This window comes from Anopheles bellator, chromosome 1 (assembly GCF_943735745.2).
Source record: "Anopheles bellator chromosome 1, idAnoBellAS_SP24_06.2, whole genome shotgun sequence".
NCBI lineage: Eukaryota > Metazoa > Arthropoda > Insecta > Diptera > Culicidae > Anopheles > Anopheles bellator.
Window position 1 is genome coordinate 36,546,207 of NC_071285.1, and position 20,465 is coordinate 36,566,671.

Below are 20,465 nucleotides of genomic sequence, written 5' to 3' on the forward strand. Positions count from 1 at the left end.
CGGCGAAAATGCATTTCATCGCGCTCGCATTCGCGCTGTGCTCTCGCTTATGTAGGTGATGCACATGCGATGCAATTTTTGCCGGGTGACTGACTCACGAGATAGCGGTCGGTCGGTCCGTCGAGGACCGGTCCCCGGTGGGGTGTGTCTGTGTGTGTTGGTGACAACGTCCCCAGGTTGCGACGAGAGATTGTCTGTGGCAATGCACTTTTTGAAATTTTAACGGCGTCCCGTCTAAATCACTCGTGACGCGATGAAAGTGCTGATCTTTGTAGCCCTCTCGCTCAGAGTCCCCACCGGTGCCAGGCGATCCGGAACGATCCGAGCTGCTGCTGGATGTGGGGAAGCGGGTTTTTTTCACGTCGAACTGTCATTATGTGTGCGACACGTCACGCACGCCCCATGATTTTGCCCGGGGAGCGATGCACTAGATGCAGACCCTGTGATCCGGTGTCTGTGTGCGTGGGGCGTTTAATTGTATAATGCCCGTGAGATGGACCAGAGGGACCTTTGGGGTGCGACAACGTGTCAAAATGAAGGGAAAACAAACGCGGTGTCTTCTCTGTGAAATCGCGTTTCGCGTTTCACGTTTGATTTGAAAAGCCTGGGTTTGTTACCCTTCACTCTGGTGGTCCATTGTGGTCCCCAGTCTGGCGCCGGTTCGATGATCTCTTGATGAAATTTCTATCAAACGGAAATGTGTCAACTTCCGTGAACGTCGGACATGGTTTGCTGATACATTTAATTAGAAAAGGGTTAATACTGAGGTATTTAATTGGTTCGAGGCCTCGATAGGAAAAGCAATAATAATAATAATAAATCTCTATAAATCATTAGACGATTTTCCAATACGATATCATGTGCTTTTGCTACGATTTCAGGTGTTGTTTTTGGACGTTTTTGACGTGGATCGCCTTGAAAGGCCCGTACGACCACGTTTAAATTCAGAAACACCCTTTTTAACCCCCTAATTGAAGGTGAAGAGTCCTTATACACTTTTTACATTCGTTCACAATTTTCATTTGGTTTTGAAACCTTTCAAAAAAAAACAATTCAATCACTGGATGATACTTGATTTTTTCCCTTGTTAAAAATACTATGACACGTCGATATTAAATGGCTTGTAAAAATGAATGAAGTGCGGAAATACACTGATCGACCCGCCATAATACGCTTATGGCTTGGCCACTATCAAAAAAAACTTGCCGAACCGGAAACCGTGGCTCACTCTTTGGCTCGATTCTTTCGCCCAGACTCTAGGTCAGCGTTAGCGAGAACCGAGACAGGAAGCCCGGTTAGATAACAGCAGCGGAAGCTGGGTAAGAAAAAAAAGGAAAACGTCGCACGTTACGGTGGTGTGGAGCTGATGCAACGTTTCTCTCCGATCGCCACTTGGGCATGATAAATTGTGCAGTGGCCGCCCGTGACTTCAGGTCTGATGGGCGGGCCCCATCATGCGTCTAATTGAAGTTCTCTTTCGTGCGTGCACTCAGCCGCCTGGGCGTGAGCTCTCTGGTTGACAGGCGGGACCGGCCCACGGTGATCCGTGACGGACGGCGCGCTGCGATCGTTTAATTAAATCACTGTCACATGCTAAATAAACTCGTTCGCCGGTCGCGTATATGATGCTGGCGCAGTTTGTGACTACGCCTCTTGGGACGATGGACTCTCGTTAGATGATGGTGAAAGTTTTTTTTGCTGGTTTGCCCGGTGAGCTATAGATATTAAATTTTCCTATCACAGCCACAGAAAGATGGTCAACGTAACTGGTTATATGCCAAGCGGTAGCGCGCGCGGTTCCTGCTTTTAAACCAACAAACGACTTGATGCCATTGTGTTTCGGGGCACCGTTTTATAACCCGGTGCTGTGCGTGATCTAGCAACAATAAATCGTAAAACAATGTTACGATCATCACTAGTCATCAAACATCAACCAACCCACCACACATAAACAGGATAAATAAATTATCTCACTGTGAGAAAACATTTTGTCACCGGAAGTTACCGGCCACAAAAGTGGACTCTAATTCAACGGTTAAGCGGCGAGAGCGGGGCAAATTAATTAGCACGACTTTCTCGAGCCATCCTGGCGCCGTCCAGCCAGTCAGCTAGAGAGTATCGATTTCCCAACCGCGCGCACTGTTGCTGCCTGCGGTGCGCGAGATATGGTGGCCGGAAATTTGGAACGATTTTTTGAGCCACAGTTTCCGGCCCAGAAGGGACAGAGAGCTCTTCTCGTGACATGGGACCGGATTGGAAGACAGAAAAAAAGTAACCATTCACCCTGAGCGCACGCTTGCGATGATTTAGGGAGCCCGTTTCGTGTTCTGGACAGGTCTACCTACCATTTAAAGATCGATTCCATGCTCGCGATGCGCGTCCGATGAGTCATTTGCAGCAGGGGATTGTGAAGGGGCATTAGAGAAGTCCCGTCGCTGTGGCTGTCAACTGCAGGGCCCGAAATAATTTGGCCCGATTTTCCCCCCTCAACTAATCGGGGCTGCCAACTGCAAATCGCACGCGAAAAAAGATGGATTGTTGGAACACGTTTGCTTGCGCAACCCGGAAACGGAGCGAGAAAACCTGCGGAAGAGGCACACCGGTGCGGCCGGATATTGGGCGGATTATTACGTTCTTCTTTCGGCGCAATCGGTCACATTTCCAACGCGGCCACACTGAGAATCGCTGACTGGCTGACTGACTCATCGCAGGGCTGGCTTCGATAAATGAAATCCTAGCTCCGCTCCGGAATTGACGCCCCTCGCGCGGAAGATTTGCAAACGAAACGTGGTGGCCGAAGTGGAGATGTATTTGGGTCACGCGCGCCTATCGTGGGCTCCTAATCCTCTTGAACGGGACATGTGGTGGCGTGTGTGCCGCCTGCAAAGTGGTGGCCCCGCTACCCCCGGTTTGGTCCGGCATTTCAATTTACACCGACCGAACCGCCGGCTACCGAATGAATAAATTAGAATGCCATCCGCAAAAGGTTAATTGCTAAAGTTTTGGGGTTGATTATGTAAAATATTAATTTGCCGTCCCGTTTTCCCGACCAGCAATTCAAACTCTCCTCGGGGATGGGCCGCCTGAGTGACAGTTGGCAGCGCGGGGAATCATAGAGGAACTCCCAGCCATCAAAAGCCTCTCCTTTGGGGGCAGCTCAAGGGGGGCCGCCTACGTTTATCCTGGTCGGCACCATTTCTGGACGAAAGTGCTGTGTTTGGATTCATATTCAAATTCTTGAAAGAATTCCACTCGCCTGTGGCAGCAGGTTTTTGGGGGCCAGGTTTCGGGGTTTCTGTCTGTCTGCCACGCTGGCCACAGCAACATATTTTCGACCAGCAAAATTTCACCTCAGCTCATCGATTGCCGTAGGTAGCTGGCGGCGGCGGGCTGGCCAGGCCAGGCCGGTGATGGGTACATTAAAAGGTTTTGAGTCCGTTTTGGGTTGGCGGGCGGGCGGCCCCACACGGACGAAAGGTGTTTATGCTTTCCTTTTATGGGGTCGCTTGTGTGGCGTCGTCATGTTCATCAAAGTTTCAACACGAAATTGCATAAAGTTATTTCGTCTCGGCCCAGGGTTTTGGCACCCCGGGTGTGTCCACCGTAGGGTCACCGACGTCCGATGGCTCCGTTGGCGATTACGGCTTAGCGGCTTTATCGAAGTCCCACACGCGAATCTGTCTGGGTTGCGGAGTGTGTGTCGGGAGGTTGCTTGTTGTAATAAATTGGGCAAGATTGGCAGATCGCGTGCAGATTGTGTGGCTGGCCGGGCGACAAGGAGTAACTCTTGACTGCCGTTGTGAGCGTGTGGTGGAGATTAATAAGTTTCGAAAGTCCTCGGGACTTCGAGCAGGGATTCCATTTTTGGGAACTGCGGTGGGCCTATAATTTACCCTTCCATTTGATGATAAATATTGAATGCCGTGTCCTCAATTTGTTCTTGTTAATCAATATTTGAGTGATCGTTCAATAGTTCTCGAGTGCGCATTACCTAACACCCTTAGGGACACCACGTGATGCGGCCCCGACAAGGGTTCCGAACTTTCAAAACAGTTTTAACGTTGATGTCACCTGGCGAGGCACTAACTCTCGCGGTGTTTGCCGACTGACTAACGATTGCTCTTCACGTAGGAGTTGGATTTTTCTCACCTCGTTAATGCGGCCGGTAAATAGATTATGTCTAGAACTCGCGCCGCGCGCCAAACAAACCGTCCGTGGGGCTGGTTGACGCCTAACGAGAACGTCGCCCCAGAAGTCAAATATGAATAACAATGAGACACGCCGTGCTGAGCGACGAGAACCTGTACCGGAGAAGTATATCGGAAAGCCGTTCTCAACCTGCGGCACTGCTATTTACCTTCATCATCGTTCACCTGTTTGCTTAGCGCGACTCGCGTACAACTCCTTACGCCCGCTCGGTGCCTTTCGATTTGACACTAATTCCGCACCGTCGTGGCGGTCTCTCTACGCTCTCTCCCTGCTCCTTACAGATCCGTGTCAGCTGACAATCAGTACGAGGTGGAACGGGACGGGCTAAACGAAATCATCGCCACACCGCGGTATCTGGAGTTTCTGAAGAACTACCGCGAAGAGGCGGCCGCAACGAGCGAGGCGCTGGCCGTCGCCTCACCACGCTACATCGAGGTACGGAAAGGACGGATCGTACTAGAATCTCAGCAACAGCTGCAGCAGCAGCAGCCAGCTGCCAGATGCCGGCCGCCAACCTCGCTAGACTGCGCCAAGACTGATCACCTTCATGAGCGGGATTCGGTTCTGCGGATCAATCGGGCACGGGCTGCCGGAAGTCCCGACTTGCCGCTGTCGGATACGGATACGCTCGACCAGGCAGCGACCCTCCGGTATCCACCGCCACTGCCGCCGGCCGGCATCATCGTCCCACAAACCGCCGTCCTGTTGGATCGGTATCCACCGCTTCCGAGGTCACCGTGTTCGTCTTCGCCTCCGCCAGCACACCAGCAGACCGAGGGCGGTGGGAACGGAGACGATGGCACCACCAGCACGGTCAGCAGCGGCAGCAGCAGCAGTGCCGCATCACCGCACACCTCACCACTGCGCGAGTGTGGGAAACTTGTTAGGAACACTTCCGGTTTGCTGGACTCCTCCAAGAGCACGGTAAGATGCCGGGTCGAGATCGCATAATTAAATCGCGTTACACTTTGCGCGCACCCTCTTCTTTTCTTTTCGGTTCGGATGTTGCGAAGGAGTTGTGGGGGCGATAGAATTGAGCGATTCGGAGTCAGTTCCTTCGAAAACGAAGTAAAGTATCCAGCAACCCGGAACGGCGGGGGGTCGAAAGGAGAAGGTATAATACACGATCGCGTTCGCTTGTTGTTTCTTGTTGTAGATTTGGCCCCGTAAACTTTGCTCCGGTCAGTCGAGCGTGCCAAGCGAGCAGGGACAGGGGCCCGCTTCTCAGGGCCACCGGTTTCCCACACACATCCACCATATGATCCGCCTGTGCCAGCGAGCTTGTGTTCTTTCCCGGACCGACTGAGCGATGATGAGCTCTGACCCGCGACGGAGAGAGATGCATCGCGCACAACCCGAGATCCGGAGTTGAAGTTTTATCTGGATCGTCTTGTTGCTTCCAGCAATAATTACGGGGCGCTCTCAACCAGAACGACTTAGAGGGGAGGCCCTAGCGTCCGAAGAGGGTGGCTCGTGTGCACGTTGTTGATATTGCTGTTTCGCGCTGTTTTCGTGACCTCTCGCTTGTGCAACGGGAGCACCATTGGCACACGGAGTACGCGCTTGAGTGCGTGGAGAATGTAGCCGAAAGCTGTAACTGAGTTGTGTGCTTCACTTGCCCGTTAATGTTGCCGGCGCGCGCAACATTAATGGCATACGGCGGCAGCGGAGGCGAACGCAATGCTAATGTTTGCTCTTTGGACGCATACCGTCTGCGAAGCGCGGGGTACTTGCCTTGCCGCGCGATGAGTTTACCGAGATTGGAGCGCAGCGTAGCACTTTTCTTTCGCCTCTGCCCGGAGATAGGCACGATTGAGCTCGGGACCAAAACGGGACCAAACTCGAACCCGGCAGAGTTCTCGGGCATCCACTTACAAAACCCGGTGCCCTCGGGTTACATTTGAATCGCCCCGTGATGGCCGTGGAGCGGGCCGTGCACCTAACGGAAGTTGTAGGGCGGAACAGGTCGGAAAGAGCAACATTATGGAAATGGTTCCACAGTGTAATGTGCGAACGAATGGCCAGTTTTTCGCAGCCCCCAACCCCACGGGGTTGTAACTCAAGCTTGACGTTTCGAAGATACCGCCACACTCTCGTGGGTTCTTGAATGCGCGCCTGCCGCCGATGCACAGAAATAGAAAGAAGAGGCGGATTCAGGAACAATGCAGGAGGAAGCAAAAATGTGCACATTTTTCTAAACTGTTCATCATTAGCGATCAGTGACCTCAACTAGAGGGATCGTGCATAGTCGAAATGTTTGACAATTACTGTCGGAAAAGCACTAATTAAGGAAAGCGCGGCGGCGCATCGGGCAGGGAATTGTTCAGACAAAAAAATGGTGGCCCCCGTGAAACAGTTTATCATTAATATTACATTTCTGGCTGGCTTACAGCTAATTGGGAAGCATCGTTTTGGGGCTTCTGTGTAAATAGAGCCGTTTTCACACGCAAAACAGGCTTTCGTCGCCAAACTGTATCTCCGGTCCCCCGCAGACGGATGGAAAACGGTATAATCTATCTAGCAGCGTCCATCCATCACTCCCCCTGGGACATTTGCAAGTGGTACAAATGACAGCTTAGTGTGGTTCTCTCGTCACCGCCGAGTGGCAAAAGCAGTAAACAAATAGATAGTACCCACACAGAGAGCGCTAAACGCGGAAAAAAGTGGCCAACACGTCGGCCAGCTAGCCAGCCGGTCTATTGTCGCGCTCTCGTTCCGCGCGGGTGGTGGCGTTTTATGAATAATTCATCGGTGAAAACTGGGTGCCGATGGCAGAGGAACAACACCCGTTATGCTGCGGAACCGACGGGGCGAAGATCCTCACCGAGCACGAAGGAAGTGATGTTGCAGAATGATGATGATGAAGGCTTCTTTCTGTCTGCCACAGCAACAGTGAGACAGAGACAGAGAGAGCGTATCGAAAGACAGTTTAATGTTGCCACGCGGGAGTGGTGCTTTTGCGGCGCCGCGCACTATTGTCATAACATAACGGGCCAGGCGAGAGAAGCGTCGGTGTTGTTTATGAATTGCTAACGAACTATTAACGGCCGCCCGCCGTGGAAGAATATGGATCAGGGCTTTCGCTGGTGGATTGTTTCTCCGGTCCGGAGCCCCGGGGTCCGTACGATTAATTGACTTGTTCTCTGGCATCTTTTCCTGGCAGCTGCATAACGCCGGTGTGCAACGCCGGCTGCATAAAGCACAATATGCTGCGCGGCCAATCAACAGCTGAGAACCGGGCTATTTGATGCATGGAATAAATGCTCTCCGCAACGTGCGGCAGGGGGGTTGTGTAAGGGAGCATGTAGCTGTAAATAATGCATATTTGGCTTGCATAATCAGTGACTGCAACCTGACGAAAGGACTGATTAAATCCGGCTAATGTGTGCTCGTTTAATGAAATTGTGAGCCCAGTAGAGTCGGTAATTTGGCCGCTTTTTTAACTTACTCGCACAGACAGGCCATCGCTTAATGTAGTTTATGATTCGAGACGATCTCATTGGGTACCACCGCGTATTGGTTCAAAAAATTGACGATCGCGCTGGGTTTGGCATCGTTTTATGCTGCAAACACACAAACAGCGCCCTGTCCGTGGAGAGCAAATATCAATAAAAAATCATTAGCTTCCCAACATTATTTATTGATTTTGGATTAAGCTCTCTTTATCGGTGCCTCACGGGGGCCACTTTCACAGTTGTGGTGCAATTTTTTCTCGTTTCCATTTCGAACCGAGGTTCGATTTGAATGGGCACAAGCAAACAACGCGCAATCCCCTCTGGGAAGCTCTCCTACTGATGCGCGTGTAATGGTTGTCTCAATTATGATGAAGCAAAAAATTGCAGCGGAATTGCATAACGAGCCCAAGCAGCCCGACGATCGACTTTTAACCACACCGCAAACGACGCATAAGTTGTACCTTTCCAGGGTTATTAAGCCCCCAAGCACACAGAGAGAGACACAGGTTGGCAAGGAGAGCACATCACTTGCGTTTCTTACTGAAGAGAGCTATAATGGGATGAGCGGCCCCCTTCAGCGTATCATGTGACAATTTCCGCTTAGGTCAGCTCAGTTCAGCGCTGAAAATGCAAATGAGATCGAGACGACGTTTTTCACGTGAAGAAATAAATAAAACAGGTTCCATTTGTTTAACTAACGAGCGTGTGGCCCTTCGGCCCCTTGCCAGTATGTTTGCTCGCCATTCTCACAAATGGGTGCAGAAATCCGGATGAGCCAGGGCCGCGGAGAAAAACGGCCGAGCAAACAACGAGAAAAGCAAACATAGAATCAGCTCGCTTGACCGGCAAAAACCGTGCTGACTCGGTGGGGGCGATGACTCAGAAAACAAGACTATCTTGACGATCTTTTCAGCCGCACACACTCGGCTGTCGGCTCGCGGTTATCTATTTGCGATCGGTGGTCATCCTCTCCGGGTGATGATTTATGGCAACATTTGGCACAAGCCAGTCGGTGGCCAGTTATGGGCGAAAAACAAACATTAGCCTCCCATCAGTCGCTGCTCCGGCGCCCTCTCTCCTGTGTGCTGTGGTCACCACCTTTTGGGGCTTGGGCGCCTGGCTGCGAATGTCGAGGCGCGCCACATATCAAACGATCCGGTTTGCCAAAATTGACAGCTTCTCATCGCGCTCATCCATCACCGCGGGCCCAGGGCCCCCTCGGGTCATCGGAAATAGAAACACAAACCCAACGCGAACCGGCTGTCGAGGCACAACATTTACAAACTCTCGCGGGCCGCCGTGCGATTGATTGAAGATGCTGATGCTGGTTCCGAGACTCCCGGCGTGGTTGTGGCTTTCCGAGGAAGGGCTAGCAACAGATTTAAACTCCAGCTTGTTGTGGGGAAAGGTTTTGCCCCGAATTTTTCCTTCTTCTTTCAATTCTGGTTCGCGTTCCATCCGCGAGCCACTTGGCCTTTCGGAAGTGAGCATTAAAAGAATGAATTGTAAACATCTCCTTTCTTCGGTAAAAAAAGGGGGAGCAACATAAGCAGAGTGGCCGCTGGCGGCCCCCGTTCGTCGTCGCTAATGGCCCCTCACTGGGTATCTTATTATTTTCCCAAGCATCATCGTCGCGCGAGCATTTAAAAATAATTCAAATTGGGACCATTTTTCTCATCGCGTGCATGCCTCTTTTAAGCGCGCCGCACCATACACATTCGGTGGGTCCAAATGTCGGTGTTTTGTTCTCGGGCTGCCGGCGGTCTTTCTCGTCACTCCAGCACCCGACACCATCACCCGGCATTAGCATAAATGCGACGCGTCGAAAGACGAGTGGAAACTAATCAAACCGCGTAGATCAAAGCCCCGCTCCGAAGACTGCCGGACTCTCGAATCACATGGTGGTGTCGGAGCGCATAAAGGCGGCCGCGCCTCGTCGGCGATGATTTCCGTGTGTTTGTGGTACTGAAAGCATAATGAACGTTTACACACTTATCGCTCCCCAGTTGATGACAAGTGGAATTAATATTTCATTGAACGCGGCGAAGCGCGGCATACCCGCGCCCCCGGAATCAAGTACATTAAGATGGTCCAGTTTTCTGGGCTGGGCCTCAACCTGCTGTGTTAATTCGAGTATTTCTAGTTCTCTGACCCGTCGCTGGTTTGCTTTCTTCTCCCCGTCCACAGGAAATGCTGGAAGCTCGCATTGCGGAACTAGAAGAGGCCTTATTAAAGCTACAAGAACGAGTAAACCAAGTAAGTGCGGCCCGGTCGATGTAAATTTTTAACCTCATTTGGTTTAATTTTCACCCAACATAAGCTTTTTTTCAGTTGGAGGATTGCACCAGCCGTTCAAGAGTGGGCACGAGTGGGCTTTAAAAGTTCCCTGCTTGGGAAACGCTCGCTCCCAGCTTGGCCACGACGCTGGCCGTATTGCTAGGCTAACCGGCGAATCGGGGGCCGGCTTAACTATCAATTCCGTTGAAAGTTTCACGTGCGACAAAGTATCGGAAAAAATCTCCCCGAGCTCCCGAGCTCTGAGAAGAAGGACTTAAGGAAGGGACGCCCCAAAAAGGTGAACAAACTGAGGGGCGGCGAGTCCTTCGCTTCCTTAGTCCTTGGCCATCGGTGGGGGAGGAAAACAAAAGGGCCATCGTTGGGGTTTTCCACTGCGTTGCTTGGTACGGTGCGCGCGATACGAAAACGAAAGTGACAGTCGATGCCGATGGCCCATTTGGCGCCCGTCTTCCTGTCGGAATAAGGGAGTGAACCATCCTGTTGGTCCTATTTATTAACATCGTTTTTCGACTGAAACAGTCACGCAAGGATCGTTTGTTTGGAAACGGGGATTGCTTTGTTTCGATTCATTCACTCGAATATTTGAAAATTGTTAAAAACTATATATGATTGTGAGTTTGACGAACGGCAGTAGATGACTCCCTTAGCGAAGGACCATTCTAGGGGAGCTTACTGCCTGGCGCTGATGGACCTTAAGACTATCGGAGGGAGAACTACGGTTTCTTCTTCCGCTTGACTGGAAATGTACCACCCACCCACGGTCCTAATGGGAAATGGATGGAATTGAAGAAAATGTCTCTTTGTCTTTCCGCCGTGGATCCCCTTTTTCCGACCCGACCGAGGGTACCGCAGGAAAAACGGGGGGACAAATCGAAGTTCCTTGGCGTTTGAGTACAGCTCCTCGGGATGAGCTCTGTTATGTGAATCACCACGTGGAATTGTGTTTTTAATCTGGCAATCGAATCCAATCATTTCTGTCTCTAATGGCGACATTCTCCGCACCTGATTGCTTCTGCCTACTTGCTGGAAGGATTTCGGGTTCGCAATCGCACTGTGGATGGATGCTGATGGCGGAAGTGTTTGGTGCTTCACTTAATTACATTAACAATTGATGTGTTTGTTGAATTAACTTGAGCTTGAGAAAGTCATGTTCTACAAACGACTCAAACAGCTCCTTTCGAAGTGTTTGGCTTAGTGTTTGCAAAACATCAATTATCGCGCAATATTCGCTCAACTCAATGGTGGATGTGCCTTGATTCTGCTCGGTCTGGGGTCCGAAAGGCTACTACTTAATCCCTGTTCGCCCCCGTGGACCAATCGAAGCCATTCGTCATCGCCGCGGTTGTTGGGGAACCTTTGCTGAGGTTGCGTGGCGAACACCATTTTATCACCCACCCCAAAGAGCCAACCCTGGGCCCCGGACCCTAGCAAAGCCCTGGTCAGGAGGGTCCGCAACGCAACTTGTCGGCTCGTCCGAGAAACGTTTCAACAAACGTAGGTGTCTCCGGTTGGGGCGACGCAGCATAAAAAAGGCCCATTGATTGGGGGGACCCCATAAACAATCCCTTCCTTCGGTTGTGTGGGCCTTCGGCCTACGTAGCAATGGTCGCTCTCTCACTCACTCCTTGCACTCGGACATGTGTACACACTGCCACCGATATGATGTCGAAATTCGGTCGCACCATGCCTTCGGTGCCCCGGAGGAGATATCGTGGAACCGAACTCGGCCGTGTGGTGAGATCGGTTGTTTGCATGCATTCACAACCCTTACTTACCTTGTCGTGGCCTGCGTACGGCTAACTCACACAAACTCGCAGCTAACCGGGGCTACACGCCGGAAACCTGGCCGCCAGCGCAGGGAGTACCCGACGGTCCCTAGGGATCATTTTCAGTGGCAAGGAACGTTTTTTCCCCGTTAAGGCCATCATCCGCTGGTGGTGGGTGAGTGTTACGCAGTTTACGGTGTGCGTATGAGAAGATAAAATCTTGCTTTATTACCAGAAATATGATCCGCATTTTATTACAAATCCTCCATCCGGGCGAACCGCGCGCCCGAGAGAGAACGGGGAGAAGTTGCGCCGGGAACGGAAAGGGGCAACGGAGGAGCGGAGGGTTTGGTTTTCCGGTAACGGCAAACAAAAAGCTACTGTCGTCCCTCGGGGCGTTTTTTCGGCCACGACGGAGGACGGTGGCCCTGAGATTCTCAGTTTCAGTTGTGGTCGTCCTTTTTCCTGGCTCCTAAACTGGTTTGTGTCAAGGTTAGTAGGGGCCCATCTCGTTCGCTGTAGTATCCGCTCGGCCGTACTGTTTACCATGTAATTGATTTTGCATAAGTTAGACTGAGTGGAAAACGATTTCCCGATTCGTCGACGGTCTGTGAAAAAAATGACTCAGTGGAACGACGGCGGCGCGGCTCCACGGGACGCACCAAGGTCCGTGCGGACGGTGATGGACTGACAGGCGCCTTCCGTTTTCAAGCGGCGAGGGTTCTCAAACTTCCGGGCGTCCTGGGGAAAACCTTCGCCGCATGACTAAGACATCGAGTTGATTTCCCGGCGTTCACGGCGAACCGAGCCGAAACCGAGTCGGTGGCGGCCTTAATGTAGCGGGACACACCCAAGGCCTTTAACGTCCGTTCGACTCATTACGCTTTTGGTGCGACCCCCCCGCGAAATCGACGGGGGGGCACTGGCCGACGCTGATCAACCGGGAGGTTACTTTCCCGTATCAGCGACACCCAGTGGAGACGCCTGAAAGTAATCAGACAAAAGTATGCGAGTTGTTGTGGCAATGGCGGACACACAAAAAAGAAAAACAGGGAATTGAATCACATAATGTTCGCCATGACGGCACGGGGCGGGATGGATGTTCTTGAAAGATGGATGTTTTCAATAACACTAACGCAATGTAAGCGTAAATTATTCCCTTTCAACAAAAGGAAGTTCCCGCGATCCGTGTGTGGTGGAGCCCGGAAGTTCTGTGCCGGAAGTGGCGTGGCCCCAACACAAAAACTGCAATTTCGTGAGTGAAGGGAAACCGAAACAGAACAACAACCTTCTGATGGCGCCAACCAAACGCGGCTCCGAGCGGCGGCACTCCGAGATGGTAGCAAAAATGAATAATTGATGACAAGGAATTATTTTGATTTCATACCACCGTTTCCGACCGTGCCCTGACCAATGCTCTCTGGCGTTCGAGCGATATCCGATGGCCTTGCTGTGGTGACAGTTTGGCTGGAGCGGCACACAGGGGGCACCCCAGTAATATCCAACAATTTGGTGGCCAAATCGCCAAAGCAAAGCCGGTTCGAAATGGCTCTCGTTCGAGGGCTTTTAGTTAGAGCCTAGAGCAATCAGTAACAAATAAATACATAGCAAACAGTGCGAGTGCGAATGAAAAGCGGGAAAGTTCAAGTCCAGTAAGTTCGCTTCGGATGTTAGCCACTTGGCAGGTTTAGCTTTAGAAAAAGTTTCAACGAATGATGTCTATTTTGTTCGAAATCAATTGGCAATTGGCGCCCGGAACAATTTAAATTTTATGACTCATTTTTCCAATTAATAAAAAGAACCCTCAAAGCGACCCAAATAGCTATGTCACTATCGCCTTGCTAAATGGACTGAAGTGCTTGAGGTTGTCGAATTTAACCTCAGTCATCTGTAAGGACTTAGAGCCGTTCAACGAAACGCCGCAAACGTGCTGTAAAAAACAAGGAAAATATTAGAGGCTCACAGAAACCGAATCCCAAATCACGAAAAGTACCATCTGCAATGTTTCATATGTTGTGGATGGCTTGCGTGGGTAGTCTTAACCAAGGGTTGGTACAAAGCATTCAGGACCGCAATAACTGAACTGTGCAAAATTGTCATTCAACCCCGTTAGTGTGTGTCGCCCATTATTATCGTGCTTTCGGTGCTCGTATGCGCCATTCAGTTCCGGAGGCTACCCTAATCATGTACGCCTTGTTGGGCCCTTAATTTGATTGATTCTATTGCTTCTCGTCCACTTCGTATCGAAAAGAATCGGGACAGATTCGTCAACAGGAATTGGCCGCCCATGCATCACACGACCTGGGAGCAGCATGCCCGGAATGCTCATCATTATGTTGCACGCACACGCGCGGCCATGGCTTCAAACTCAAACTTTTTATGCGTGTTTATGCTTCGCTGTTGTTAGCTTCCCAGCGCACGCCGCACGCGTTTTTGGTTTAATGGGCGCGTTAATGGGGACCCCCGAACGCGGAATGAATGGCACGACGACGGAACACGTGCGTGAAAATTTCAAACCACCAAATAAAAAGCCATCCCCTCGTCATCGTTTTCAATCGGCGTAACCAATCAGGAGGAGAAAACTATATGGCCGATGGCGCGCTCGAGGGAGTCACAATCCTCCGGCTGGGTGACGAGACGGACGAGAAGTGGACGCAACGAGAGCGCGTGTGTCAGTCACTGTCAACCAGAGAAGAACCACCCGAGACACTACTGCTGGCGTGCCCCGAGGAGAACCCTTTTCAGAGCTAAGAAACATACAGAGCGAGAGGGTGACCGAGGTCGTTTTTAATCAATAAGAGTTTCCCTCCGAAAGCGGGCCGCAAACAAAAATAATTGAACGAATGCGAATTAGGTCCGCGTCCGGTTCTGGTTCTGCCGCTGTCGGAGAAGTTCTCCAAGAAGTGCAAAAAGAATCACACGCAAAACCCCACCGCATCAAAACAAAATGGAAGAGTTTTTGGCCCGCCAAACGGACACGACGACGGAGGCTTTATTGCGACTCACTGGACTTTGAATATCGAAATTAAACGAAATGTCCTGTCGGGGGCAAACCAGGACAGGACATTGAAGGAAAAAAGCATACTCCTCCCGTGCGTGTGCCCGTCGCCGGTTTTTACGCCGACAAAGGATGTCCGACCCGGCTTCGGCCACACGGCCAGGAAGTGAATAAAAAGAGGGAAATTCTTTTTCACGCTCTCCTCCACTGGCGTCTAGTGGTGGTGGTGGTGCTGATGATGATGATGCTGATGATGGCAGCGACGGCTTCGGTGGTTGTTGTTGGCCTGCGCAAAGATGACTTCCGGATGGCTCCGTCCGGCCTGTGTCTTTGTGATGAAGTTTTCCTTCCTGAAGTGAATTTAAATTTTCTCCCCCGCCAAGCGGAGCCATCACGTTTGGGGGGCGCCTATTCCGGGAAATTGTACAAACCGAGGATGGGATTGGATTTCCTGGCCTCTCTTACACACCGGGTCGGGTTCCGTTTCAAAGCTGCCACCGATACCGCGGGGAGTGACACTTTGTTTTGTGTTTAATTGAATCAAAGCTTTCGCTTTGAGCGTGGCTTTCTATTTGGAGGTTAAAATCGGAGGCCGGATTTAACGTGACTATTACATCCGAATTCGGTTTGGGTATTAATTAATAAGATTTTGCGGTTTTCATCATTGGAAGTGCATATACTCACCGCAACTTTTTTCCTTTCTTTTGCAGAGCCAATGCAGTTCACCAACACTAGAGAAAGAAATTAAGGAGCATTTGGAAGTGTAAGTATCGGTTTCGGGATTAGCTTTGTGGATCCGTGCATCTCAGGATCCCTTCGTTTGGTGATGCCTTGTTTTGGTAACGATCACAATTATGCAAACCCAGGGCTGGCTGGCGTAGTGTTTGTGTTCGTTACTGTGCAAATAGCAGTCTCGTATTTTCTGCCCAAACACAATCCCAAAACACCCCTCGAATTGTTTGCAAACCGAGTGTGGCACCAGATGCAACCATCGTGGGTCGCGCTGACTTGGAGGGACGTGTTGCTGCTGCTGCTCGGTTTCCAGGAAGGGACGAAGACGAAGCACTATGATGACTTTAACATCATCACCATCAGCAGCAGCGGCAGCAACAAGCCGAAAAGGTTCAAATATTTACCTTCGCTTCGCTTTGTTCTACGTTACGTTTATAATAAGTTGTCTAAATACGAGAATCACAGCTGCGTAGATTTTCCCTGAGACACCACGAGGATGGCAGGTCGCGCAGTGTGACGCAGTCCCTAACCGCGCGACACCGAGAGAAAGCTAGGTAAACGATGGCGAAACTTTTTCCGCCGCGAGACCCTTTATTTCGTCAACCAATTCTCGCTACTTCCGGTCTTTGACACGCGCATCGGGGAAGGTGTTTTGGTCTGAAGGGGAAGGGCCTCCCTACGGAAATGAAAGGAGTTTTGGTTCCGGCTCCGAAAGTCCCGCCGACCGGAGCTTGGGTAGAACTTTGCGACGGGAGATATGGTTCGTTAGCTCCACGCCAAACGCTCCCAAATCGCGTCTAGGGGGTGTTCCGATGGCGTCGTGGGTTTTGCTCTCGGAAACGACTGGGACGAGTGGCGAGGGAGCGTCGGTCGAGATTTATGCTCCCCGTCGTCCTGTCCCGAAAGGGTGTAGGCAAATTTGCGTCTTGCGAAAGATTGTGGCAACACATCGGTATCGTGAGGTATCGAAAAGTTTTCCAAAGAACTGGGGTTACGGTGGAGCCAACCTCTGGGACTGGGGATCGTTGTGGCCAACCCGCGCCCCCCAACTGCACGGGGAACCCTTTTTTCTTCTGGTCTTTGTTTGCACGCAATCATCCGTACTTTCTCCGGGCGGCTCAAACCTCCGGATGGAACGGTGGTGGCGGAGGTGGTGGAGCTTTAGCTCCGATGTCCACAGTGTGCGGGGAGGGTAGCGAAAAGGGGGAGGCACTGTAATCTGTTCAGTAAATACATCCCACCTTCCCGGGACCACCTGCGAGAGACGGGCAGCGATGAGGATAAGTAGCGCAAACATTTGCCCGTCGATGCAACACGGACACAGTATCCATCCATGATGGTTCGGTTCGGAAGACGATTTCCTGTCGCTTCACCGCTTTTTAAGACGTTGCCGAGGGTTACGCATTACACGGCGGGCGCCGCACTTATTGGAAGAGCATGAATTTTTCATCGGATTCTCTCGTTCACAGGTCTCCGGAAAGAATTAGTCCGCCCGAGAGTTTATGTTGTGTCCCCGAGGAAATTAGGGTTGTTTAAATAGCAGGTCCGGAGGATTAGGGGCTTAAATTTCTCCGCGTAACGGGTGGGTTAATTCCATCCAAAAAGGTCTTACGTTTGCAATATTTATGAACGATGTCTCGTGTGGCAAAAAAGGGATGCTCCTGCAAGCCACAGAAAGCCGGAAATCTCCATCTGCTTCCACACGCCCTCGAGGGGGTTTGCGATGTTGGGTTGCTAAGTAAATCCAACTATTCATATTAATAGCCATCGTGTCCGCCCGTGTAAAGTGTGGTGATAATGTTCTAACTTTGGTCGTTCGTTCTTTACAGCATGAGCAAGGCGATGAAGACAAAGGACCGAAAATCGATGCAAGTTTGTCGGGAGCACAAAACACTGCAGGTAAGCGTCTCGGCCCTCCGGTTGTAAGTCACTGACCAGGCTAATGGTCACGATCTTTGCTCTCTCTCCCTCTCTCTACTCACGAGCAGGTGCGCTTCCAGAAGCAGGAAAACAGTCTGCTGGCGCTGCAGAACGAGAACAAATCGCTACACCAAAGAGTACGGCAGTACGAGACGTGCCTGGATGACATTATGCGCAAGGTCGTCGATGCACTGGTGGCCGAGGACAGCCTGCGGGATGAGGTGGCGATCCTGAAGGGGCGCGTGCGGGACCTCGAGGCACAGAATGCGGCCCTCGTGACTGCGAGCCCGGCGAAAAGTCGCGACGAAGGTTACTGCACCATGAGCTCAGGTCAGCCCCAACCGACACCGGAAGGGCACCTGGAGGAACTGCCCGAGGAGCCGGAGCAGTGGTTAGTGTCGGCCGAACCGTGCACTGCCGACATGGAGGACTGGAGCATGTCGCAGGAAGAGCTTGCTACGGCGCTGGACGAGGAGAACCACGAATGGATCTGGAATTCTAGCTTTCTCACGACGGCCGAAACACAGACTGAGGATATTACTACCGCCCTGCTGCACGAACAGGTAAGTGGCAGCGCCAGCCAGCGCCCTGTTTTTGTGGTCTCCATCATCAGTGCATTCCGTTGCAGATTGTTTACTCGGAGGACGAGGAGGTGGCATGCACGAACTTTACTCGAGACTTTTACCGGCTAGTCAGCTTCACCTCGGGAAGTACGCGCAGTCTGCACTCACCGCTCGGAAACGCCGTCACCGTCGGTCCCGGTCGGCAGGAGGAGGATTTGCGAACGACCGATGAGACCGAGAAGGACAGTAGCAGCAGCACCGTCGACGCAACAGATGGTGACAGCAGCGACGACAACGAAAGACTGTCTCAAAGCCCTACTCCGAGCGAAGGCGGTCGGGCACAAGTGCTCAGTTGTTCCTCCAGTGATTCGAGTGATGCACTGACCGAAAAGTTGCAGCTTCCGCCGTTGCCGCAGTGCAAGAGCGAATGCGGTGATGACATTGGCGGCACTGCGGATGATTCCCCGATCTGCTGCCAGTCCCCAACGGAACCCCAGAGCCGTTCGCTTCCCCCGACGCCAGTGCGTCGTTTTGGGATGAAAAAGTTTGGCAGCGATTCAAGCAGCATGACCGGCGGCAGCGTTACAGCAACTGGCGGCGGGGCCAGTGGTTTATCGATCAATACGGCTGATCTGCTGCAGGATGTGCTGATTACGTGTCACAATCAGCTGAACAAGAATGGTGTGCAGCATGTAAGCTCCGCTATCGCCGGTGGTCGCTCGCAGAACACACCGACACCGCCGACCTGGCGGAAAAGCATGGGTTGGCGGCGTGTGCAGAGAGGAAGCGGTGCCCACGTATGTATTTGCTAGCTACGTTACCAAGTGCGTGTACTGATGCGCGTATTTAATATTCCAGGAAACGCACATCCCGGTGCCGATTGCAGCGAAAGATCGACTGAAGTCACCTCCTCCGGTGCCGATTCGGAGGACGTCCGCCAGGTAGCCGAGTGCCTGCTTCGGTCGTTAAACCTCGTTGGTGAACCAATGGAGCACCGGTGCTCGAGGGCGCACGCCCCAGTGCCGCCCATAACACTTATGTCGAACTATTCAGGTAGAACAAGCAAACGTTTACACGCGTACGTACAATGGTGTTGTTGTACATCGCTGGTTGTTTCGTAAATCGAACGGAAATCAAAATGTTGACTCCTAATTCACGCGCAGACACACTTGCGCGCATACACTAAACTATAATAACACTACAATGATAGCATCCTAATAGATAACCATGAAACGGAAACTAACCAACTGAAACCGGACTCCTAACAAGTGAACAGTTCAGCAGCACATTCAGCAGCAAGGAAAACATTAAACTACACAGAACTACACTCACAGACACACACTAGGAGGGAAAGATTAGCTTGTAAGATAACAACTTTTGTGATAGTACGTTTAAAGCATAACTTGATACAAAGAAAAAGGCAAAAGCGCGTGGAGCACACACGCGACGACTGCGGCAGGATACGCAGACTGTACTGAAAAAAGAAACGCGCTCCACTCTACGAGAGGTGTGCCGCGAACCTGCGGCCACGGCCTCTGCGCGCGAACTAAGTGTGACACTGCCAGCATACATTTCTCACCTCATACACAAAACGGCGTATACACTTTACTAATATTCTATATTGTAATATGGCGAGGCGTCGTCGGAACTGTTGGACAATAAGAAAGTTTTCATCATTTCTCACTGGATCGGATGGAGGGAGTATAGAGGGCAGAGTTTGTCTGTGTGTGTGTGGGGGGCGGTGGAGTTGGCGTGGATTAAGGTTGTGACCACAGCAGCGCAACAAGTCCCACAATAGCCAGAAGAGGAGGTCTTAGGATGAGGTTGTGAGGTTTTTTTAAGATCATTTACACACACTGTGTCGTCGCGAAGGTGATCGGTACTGAAGGTTCTAGTATATTACTAAATAACGATATACAAGACAATGGATGGAGACAGACGTTGACTACATCCGGTGGAGCGCTAAATGATACGTTTGCCGTTTGTTTGCTTTCGCTCGACACGTGAACTAGTATAACTAGTACGCTTCCGTAACCCTGCAACGCTTGCGAGATCGGTGTTCGTAGTGTTTGCATTTCCGCGCTTTTCTCTGCGACCCAAAGACACAACACTTTAGAACACTTTCTGTCTGCTAGAGCTTTGAGAGCTTCCTGGTCGTATCACTTGCGATTGTATCGTGTTGCAATCAATTTGGATCGTTTACTAACAAATCTTCTACTCGCTGCTTTTTTTCTCATGCATCAGAATGCGCTGCTTCTAACATACTAGCGATTGTTTTCGAAAGTCAACATTCGTGTAGTGTGACTAAACACGGGAATTGGGACAGTTTCGTTACGCTTTCTATGGTCTTGCTAGCGCTTCCCTTATCCTTTGGCTTGCTGTCGCTAACAGTTGGTTTTATTTATTATTATTCGTAATGGGAATGGAATTGGCAACTATCAAAATCCGAATAAAGTGGCCGATAGTAGGATCGCACACACACATAGTACAAAATGAGGGGACACGGGAAAGCAAGCAATACACA

At 51.2% G+C, this 20,465-nt stretch overlaps 1 protein-coding gene across 1 annotated transcript in view; it reads left to right on the top strand.

Annotated features, from left to right (window-relative positions):
* Positions 1-20,201, top strand: part of LOC131214994 (uncharacterized) — a 41,149-nt gene extending 20,948 nt beyond the window's left edge. Inside the window, exons 2-9 of the mRNA XM_058209355.1 lie at positions 4,491-4,952; positions 5,028-5,133; positions 9,852-9,920; positions 15,437-15,489; positions 17,288-17,357; positions 17,447-17,941; positions 18,007-18,738; positions 18,800-20,201. Of these exons, the coding sequence (XP_058065338.1) occupies positions 4,491-4,952; positions 5,028-5,133; positions 9,852-9,920; positions 15,437-15,489; positions 17,288-17,357; positions 17,447-17,941; positions 18,007-18,738; positions 18,800-18,886 (2,074 nt within the window). The 3' untranslated portion in view covers positions 18,887-20,201. The remainder of the gene's footprint in view (positions 1-4,490; positions 4,953-5,027; positions 5,134-9,851; positions 9,921-15,436; positions 15,490-17,287; positions 17,358-17,446; positions 17,942-18,006; positions 18,739-18,799) is intronic.
* Positions 20,202-20,465: the final 264 nt, after the last annotated feature.